Below are 8,362 nucleotides of genomic sequence, written 5' to 3' on the forward strand. Positions count from 1 at the left end.
AGGGGAAGGACGACCAGGGGATGGCCGGGGAAATCCGAGGGTTAGGACAGAGGGCAGGTGTCCCTTTGGTGTGAATTCTGAAAAATAATTTCTATGTGACTGAGGGCAAGTTACCCAGGACAGTGAGTGAGGGGCACAGGAGCGGGTTCACGGGCCGTTCTTGTTCTCCTTATGGCTTATTTAAAAATATTTTTTAGGTGTAGTTGGGCACAATAATACCTTTATCTTATTTATTTCTTTCTATATGGTGCTGAGGGTCGAACCCAGGGCCTCGCACGTGCTAGTCGAGCACTCTACTGCCAAGCCCCAGCCCCAGCCCCAGCCCCTAGCATATTTTTAAAAATCATAATAAACACTTAAAAACAAGTCAGAGGCAGACTTAAGAAGGATTTAGGCCTCGGCAGGGACAGACCCCGGGAGGCCTCCGGTGTCACCTACAGCCCTTCACAAAACCGTGCTTTCAGGAGACATGGGGCTGGAGTCGCAGCTCGGGTCCCGAAGGTCTGGCCGGGCACTGTGGAGGGAAGTGTGCTCTGGGGCCTGTGCCAGCAGCCGCTCCCTGCGAGGCCACCAAGGCCGGTGGCCTCCCGTGGACTCTCTGCTCAGCTTGGCTTTGCAGGAGGCCGACGAGCTTCCTGGTGACATTTTCACAAAAGAAGGTCTCCTGGGCGCACCTGCACCTTCCTTTTCCTCCACATTTCCAGAGCCTTGGTCATCAGGACCAGGCACCAAGCAGCCCAGAGAAGGCAGGAATGTCCCCTGGATTCAGGGAGACTGGTGCCACGCACACGTGATGGGGCAGGTGGGACTGCCCCTGGGTCTGCAGCAGCTGAGGTGCTGCTCTTCTCTGTCGTACCTTCTAGAAGCCCATGTTTGACGCCCCGGTGCGGATCTTCGGCCCGGGATGCCTATGGCCCCCGTGAGCTGCTCCCTCCTCGCAGGGCCCTGGGTGTGGGGACCCAGCTCCCTGCAGGCAGGCATCGGGCGAGTGGGGCTTGTTGAGGGCGCTGTGCTGACACCACAGGAGCCAGCGGGCTCATGAGGACGGTCCTCAGGGCCGTAGGTCAGCCCTGAGTCAAGTGGGAAGTGGGGGGCGGAGCCCTCCGTCGCCCACCCTGGGAGGCTTCCTGGGCTTTTCAGGAGGCTGAAGCCCAGGGGACAGGTTCGCTGGAGTTCCTCTCCGCGCTGGTGCAGGAGGCTCCCCTGGCCACACGGCTGTCATCCCAGCCTAGCTCTGGCCCTCGCCTGGCCCCCACTGCCCTCCCCAAGGCCAGCCTTGTCCTACACTCAGCCCTCCATGTGCCCCGCTGCCCGAGGAGCCTGCATGCTGAGTGTGGGCTCACTCTCCTTGTCCTGTGGCCTTGCTGGTGTCCCCAGGTGCTGTCTCCCCAGGTCCCCGTGTCAGAGCTGGGTGGATGGCCATCCTGCCATGGGACTGCTCCTGGGGCAGGAGCTTCTGGTTCCCTGGGTCCCCTCTTGACCCCAGCCTCATGTGGCACCTGTTTAGGCCTCGTGGTGTCTGCCAGCTGGCATCCCATCTGCCTTGGGCAGGCCACATTGATTGCATTCCCTGAGTGACCGGTGGCTCTGCCTCTTCTCAGGTATCTGGGCGCATGGTGACTACTGCAGAATCAACCCCAGGACTGGGGGCATCGTCATGCTTGGCCGCAGGTGAGGCTCCGGTGGGCTTCCCTCCCCCGGAGGACCCTCCTGGGGGACCCGGGAAGGAGGCTCATCCCTGGGAGGGGTGGCCCCTCCCGGCACCCTGCCTGCCTGAGTGGGGTGCTCCGCAGCCCTGCTGGGGCCCTCCTCCACCCTGTCCCCGGCCCTGGGTGCTTTGTGCTTCCCACCCTGAGCCTGGGTACGTGCTGTCTCTGACCCAAGACCCCTCTGGGGAAGGGTCCCAGCCCTTGTCTTGCTGTCACGTGGGTGGACGTCCCCCATCTTGTGCCCTCCCTGTACTGGGCTGACCCTGGTTCCTGGCCTGGTGGGTGTGGGTTGTGGGGGATTCGTGGGGTGGGAGGCCCAGGGCAAGGCCTGGCCAGTGTCTATCACTGGAGGCAGGCTGTGTGTGGCCTTGTCCCTGGTAGGGAGGACACTGCAGGTGAGAAGGGTGGTGAGGGCTGAAGTCTGTGGACAGGGGCCCCTCGATGTCCAGGGGGGCTGTGGAGCACGGAGGGGCTGGCTGTGGGAGGTGAGGCCCTTGCCGACTGGCCCGCTGGTGCCTGGGTGGGGCTGGACTTGCTGGCCACGGCTCCTCTCACGCCCTGCCTCTCTCCAGCGACGGCACGCTCAACCCCAATGGAGTGCGCTTCGGCAGCTCGGAGATCTACAACATCGGTACGCCCTGCCCTCCCTTCCCCCCAGGCCCGGGTCCTAGGCAGTACCTGTGGGTCGATTCCTGGTCAGCTTCCTTGTGGCTTGACCAGGGTGAGGATGGACATTTAAGCACAGCTTCTTTCCTGCAGCCCAAACTGAGACCTAGACCTCAGAAGGGCTGTAGGTCGCTCGGCCCCTTCCCTGTCACGTTCCCTCCTCACTGCCAGCTGACGGTGTTTAGGCTTAAAGGGTGAGGGAACAGAAGCACAGAGAGGCTGTGTGAGTGCTGAAGGCCACACAGCACCTTGCAGACACCAGGTGCAGTCAGTGCAGACCTTCGAATCTCACGACCACCCAGTGGGGTCCCCTGGGGCACGCTGAGCTGCCTGACCCAGGGACTCGAGCCCCACCCAGGCCTTGAAATCAGCCTTCTTGGGAGGGGGTTGTCTCTGGTGTTCAGGCCAGCGCCCAGTCTGTACGACCAGGGTGGAGACGCCTGGCCTCCCCCATAGAGCCACCGCAGGGACCTGCCCAGTTGTAGTTGTCACTGGCAAGCCCGGCCCACATAGGCTCCTGGAGGCCCTGCCCAGTCCAGGCGTGGCTGAGCACTGGCTCCCAGCAGTGGCTTCCTCCCACTTGGTTATGAACATCCCCAGGGCACTTTCCCAGGTGGGCTGAGGACAGGATGTGGGCTTCCCTGCCCGGTTGGTGGCCGGGCACCCTCCCTGCCTTCTGCCCAGTTGATGGGTATCCCCAGCCTACAGAAGGGCCTTCTGTCTCCACAGTGGAAGCCTTCGAGGAGGTGGGGGACAGCCTGTGCGTCCCCCAGTACAACAGGGACGGCGAGGAGAGGGTGATCCTCTTCCTGAAGATGGCTCCGGGGCACGCCTTCCGGCCCGAGCTGGTGAAGCGGGTCCGCGAGGCCATCCGCCTGGGCTTGTCGGCACGCCACGTGCCCAGCCTCATCCTAGAGACCCAAGGCATCCCGGTACGTGTCCAGCCTCGTCCTGGAAACCTGGTCCCTTGGCCAGCACCAGAGCTGGTGCCTGTGTCGGGGTCCTGGGGCCAGCAGCACCATCCTCCCCTCCTCTCCAGGACAGCTTTGAACCGCCCGGTGACACGGGTGTGCCAGGGTGAGGCCGCCAGGCTGTGGTGAGGACCTGGGCCCAGCTCTGCGGGGGCTCTGGGCGCCCGCCCTACACAGAGGCAGGTCCTCAGCTGCACCCACCCACCCTGCTTGGATAAGGGGAGGAGACAGGTCCCTCAGAGGGTCATAGCGACCTCCTGTATTGCTGAGCGGTGCCTCTGGGTCAAGCCCCAGGGCACCTGTGCGCACAGAGTCCCCAAGATGGTGGCTGTGGGATGAACTACAGAAGTGCTGCTCGTTCAGAGGGGCGGTGGCCTTGGGGGCAGTGGGCTGTGTTTTGGTGAGTGTTGGGGGCTGCGGGCTCACCTGGAAACGGCTTTGGGGATACCAGGGCCTCTGCCACATGCTGACTTGGGGACCCTTCAGCAGCTTGGGTCACTGTCTCTACCTTAAAGAGATGCTCTGCTGTCCTTGTGCCACCTCTGCAGGAGGGGCGGACGCTGCTCCTCCTCTTCCCACTGGGGACAGTGGCTGCCCTCTTCCCCTGGACCCACGTCCACGTCTGTGGTGCTGGGCTCCCTTCCTGGTGTCCTTGTGCCTCGTCATGGTGGCTGTGCGGAGAACCCACTGCTGAGAGTTTCTGTCCTCTCCCTGGTTGGGGACTTGCTGACAGTCTGTGGAGACACTGGCCCCTTGCAGGGAGACAGATGCCTGGGGTCGTGGCCCTGCTGCCCCCGTGAGGTCTCCGTGCTCCTTCAGCCAGCCGGTTCAGGGCCCAGGGCTCCATTCTGTCCCCTGGGCTTGTTGAAGAGCCATGTCTTCTCGCCAGGTCCTTCCCAAACTGTGCCCGAGCCCTGGCTCGTCATCCTCCCTCCTCTTGCCTCTGTCCCCTGCTGTCCTGGCCCCTCGCTGCCCACACCAGCTGCCCCTGCTTGATGGAGCACGAGGTCACCGTGAGGCTGACTCAGATGCCATGGTCTAGACTGACCAGGGCTCAGGGCGGGGCTCCCCAGTGTCCTTGGGCGGGGAGACAGTCACCAGGAGCTGGAGCCACTTTCAGGAGAGGTCAGCTGAGTTCCTGGCTGTCGAGTTCTGGGCCTTGCTGGAGGTGGGAGCTCCCCAGCCTTGCCCAGGCGAGGGCCATGGTCTGCTGGACAGCGCTCCTTCTGCCCCCTGGAGCAGTGCTGCTCCCACCATAACAACTGAGGGTCCTGGGAGTGCTCGGGAGAGATGAGCTGGACCCTCCCCATGTCTGGGCTGTGGCGTGAGGAGAGGGCTTGGGACAGAAGGGACAGCTGTGAGCCCCGTGGGACGGGTCCTGGCTGGCACTCCCCTAGGCCCTGGCTTACCTGTTCCCTTAGGCCTGCCTTGGGGCCACTGATGGGCATCCCCCAGCCTGGTCTGCACCCCTGAGCTGGGCTGTGACAGTGCTGGCTTGGCAGTGCAGGGGCCTCAGGGCCTGAATGTCATCCTGGTGGCTTGGCTCTCACTGTCACTGGGGCCAGTCAGCCACCTTTTGGCTGGGCTCTTTTTTAGAAGAGAGGTGGCCTGTGGCCCATTCAGCCTCCCTGGCTCCCTCCCATCCCAACAGCATGCCTGACCCCTCTGAGTTGCCGCGTCACCGTCACTCACCGCTGTCCGCAGGGCCTGGGGGGCTGGGGGCCAGGGCTTCTCCCCGCTCAGCCTGTGCTGGTGAGCGAGAGAGAGCCTGAATCTGAGTGAGTGTGTAAGTGACTGAGAGGGAGTGTGTGTGTGTGTGTGTGTGTGTGTGTGTGTGTGTGTGTGAACCAGTATGTGAGTGAGCGAGTTAGTGACTGAGTCAGTGTGTGAGTGAGTGATCAGGGCAGGCAGGGAGGGAGGCAGGCAGGGAGGGAGGCAGGGAGGGAGGGACACTGGTGGCTGGAACAAGCTTATTTTCTTGGTCCCCCTTACTGACCAGGAAGCTCCGAGGCAGGCCCTGTCTGATGGAGGGGAACCCAGTCTTTGGCTGGCCAGCCACTGACTCTAAAGAAAGTCCTTGAGACTCTGGTCCTGACGAGCGTCCCCGTTCCTGGGGCCTCTCCCTGGTCACCTGGGTGCTGGCCTGCTGCCAGGAGGGCTCTCGGCTCTTTCTGGCCACTAGAGGAGGCTGTTGCCAGTGTGTGAGCCTCACATGAAGTGTGGCACAGCCCCCGGGAAGTGGCACCATGAGGGGCCTATGGCACATGCTGGAGTGACAGGTGGCCCCTGGGAAGCTGGCACTTAGATCCTTAACTGGTCACACATTGGCTGAGTCTTTCCAGTGCATGAATATTAACTGCACCTTGGGTAAAAACTGGTGTAGAGCTCGGGCGTCATGGGGCCTGGGGCTGCAGGGCTGTGGCGGTCCTGCCCACGGGCACACGTGGCCCAGCCTGCGGGTTCCCGATGGATCCCGGCTGCCGATCCCAGAGGGAGCCCTGTACACTCGGGAAGAACCCGGCCATGAGAAGAGGCCGCAGCCTCCCGGGCTGGGTGGCTCTGGGGGAGGCTCCTGGAACTTGGGGAGGCTGGCAGGTCCAGCCCTGGAGGGCAGGCCTTGTAGTGTAGTGTAGTGGATGACGAGGGCGTGGAATGAAGTAAGAGTCAGCCATAATGGAATACCGTAGCCAGGCCCTCTGAAGCATCTCTTGGTGACCCGTGTCCCCTGCTCATGGTCCCTGGGGCAGGCACAGTCACCCTCACTTTACAGTGGAGGAAGCCAGCTCAGGTGAAGGGATTCACCACAGGCCCCCAGACGGGGTGGCAAGGTCACGTCTTCATTAAAAACTTCCTGCTCAGATGCCTGTTGGGAGTCGGGGATGAGCCGTGGATTCCCACCCTGTGCTCTGAGAAAGGGCCCAGTGGCACCTGTGTGCCCACTCCAGGACCAGCCGGGGTGTGACATTTCCATCTGATCGTGTGACGGGCATTAGGAAAGTCAGTCTGGGCCTCATGGCATCTCTGGACGCTGGTGGGGGCAGTTCGGGAGGCTCAGGAAGCCCGTGAGGGTGGCTTCTGAGTCCCAGGCAGCCCTGCTCGCTCTCCCTGTCCAGGCTTCACCTCCGTGCTCTGTCTCCTGTCCCCCATGCAGTACACGCTCAACGGCAAGAAGGTGGAGGTGGCCGTGAAGCAGATCCTGGCGGGCAAAGCCGTGGAGCACCGCGGGGCCTTCTCCAACCCCGAGACCCTGGACCTGTACCAGAACATCCCCGAGCTGCAGGGCTTCTGAGCCGCTGAGCAGCCGCTCACGGTCAGCAAACTGCTCGCATACCCACGGCTGCTGGGGGCGTGTGGCCAAGCACTCCCGGGCCTGGGGCATCGTTTCTACTTCCGAGTTCAGTTTGGTGGGCACCGAGTCTCATGCGCAAGGACGGAGCTGACCTTCAGACTGGAAGGCAGGTTGGCCCACTGTGGCCTGTCCCCGAGCGCTGTCTGCACATGGCCTTGCTCACCCTTCGAGAAGGCCTTGCGGTGTTGGCTGGGCCCAGGTGGCAGCGCCCATCTGAGGAGCGGCATGGCCCAGCCTGCGAGCCCATGTCCTGTTCCCCTCTGTGAAGGTGCAAACAGTCCCTTCCCGAAGCCCCATCGCCTGGCCCTCTCGCTTTCCTCAGGGCACCTCCACCATGGGGCACTAGTCCTACCAGAGACACCTGCCTGGCTTGTCACTGTCTTTCCACAGCCGGCCGTTGGGACCCCAGGCCAGGACTCACACACCGCGTCACACTCCGGCCAAACAGCACCTCCTGGCCCTGGACTGTGGACTTCGAGTGGTTAGGGTGATTCTGTGTTGGCTAGGGTTCTGATGGGGACCATTTGGTGCTGCCTGTGCACCCCGTCACCCTTGGTGCCCTGGTGAGCCCTCTAGGCTGCACAGCAGGCAGTGTGGTCACCGTGGTCCTGGCCAGCAGGGCTGCCTGGGCCTCTGGGAAAGGCCTCCTCGCACTTGCTCCACCTGAGAGCCCTTAGGACATTACTGTTGAAGTCGTGTCACCGGCACTTGTCAGGGAGTCATGGGTCTCGGCAGCTGGGCGGGTGGCTTGTGCCTCTGAGGTCAGCATGCCAGTGGACGTCAGGAGCCCTGGTGTTGGGCCTCCTTGAGTCCTGTTCTTCTGGGTCATGAGAACACAGGGCAGCACTGGAGGGTTCATGCAATAAATAACGGTGTGCGCCACGCCTGTCCGGGCCACTGCGTGTCCTCTCTGAGGGTGTGGCCGGGTCTCTGTGCACCAGGCTGGGCTCTGCTGTTGGGGCCCCCATGTCCTTTCTAAGGATGTGGCCGGGTCTCTGTGCTCTGCTGTCAGGGGCCCCATGTCCTTTCTGGGGACATGGCTGGGTCTCTGTGCTCCAGGCCAGGCTCTGCTGTCGCGGGCCTGCTGTGTCCTCTCTGGGGACATGCCGGGTCTCTGTGCACCAGACGAGCTCTGGTGTCAGGTGCTGCTGCCACTGTGCCCAAACCCTGGCAGCCCTTTAAGACCCCGGGCTTTAGCCATGGGCTAGTGGCCAGCTGGCCACAGACACTACTGTTGGTGTGAGGCCAGCACCCTGTGGCTCCAGGTCCTGTCCTGTCACCCCCTATGTCCTGCTCCCTGTTGTCCCCAGTGCATGCTGTCTTGGTCACTTGGTCACTGGGCGGCCATCTCCCTCCCTGTGTCTACAACGGCAGGAAGGCAGAAGCCGTGGGGGCTGGGCGGAGCAGAAGGCCTGTCTCCTAGATACTTTCAGCAGCAAGGCGATGGCTCTCTGGGACACCACTGTCTCGTGTGTGCAGCCTCAGGGGCCAGCTCGGGCTCTCGGCTGCGATTGCGGGGGGATGGGGTGCTCAGACAGGAACGCCATCCTCGGTGTCAGCTTCTCATGGCCATTGTGACCCACTTTCCCCGCTTGCTGTGGTTCTGGGAGTCAGAGGTCACCACTGCCGGGCGGTGGCTCTCCCTCCACCTGCAGCTGCTGTGGCCC

General features: G+C 62.8%; 1 protein-coding gene across 3 annotated transcripts in view; it reads left to right on the forward strand.

The window, feature by feature from the left end:
- Aacs (acetoacetyl-CoA synthetase) overlaps nucleotides 1-7,581 on the forward strand; it is a 44,505-nt gene extending 36,924 nt beyond the window's left edge. For 2 of the 3 annotated variants that reach the window (XM_078039367.1, XM_078039366.1), the window contains 3 exons: nucleotides 1,602-1,671; nucleotides 2,282-2,340; nucleotides 6,498-7,581. In XM_078039367.1, coding sequence (XP_077895493.1) covers nucleotides 1,602-1,671; nucleotides 2,282-2,340; nucleotides 6,498-6,635 — 267 coding nt within the window. In that variant the 3' untranslated portion in view covers nucleotides 6,636-7,581. Of the gene's footprint in view, nucleotides 1-1,601; nucleotides 1,672-2,281; nucleotides 2,341-3,104; nucleotides 3,308-6,497 lie in introns of all 3 variants that reach the window. The other variant, XM_005329541.5, reaches the window with a different exon arrangement.
- Nucleotides 7,582-8,362: the final 781 nt, after the last annotated feature.

This window comes from Ictidomys tridecemlineatus, chromosome 2, assembly GCF_052094955.1.
Source record: "Ictidomys tridecemlineatus isolate mIctTri1 chromosome 2, mIctTri1.hap1, whole genome shotgun sequence".
NCBI classification, from domain to species: domain Eukaryota; kingdom Metazoa; phylum Chordata; class Mammalia; order Rodentia; family Sciuridae; genus Ictidomys; species Ictidomys tridecemlineatus.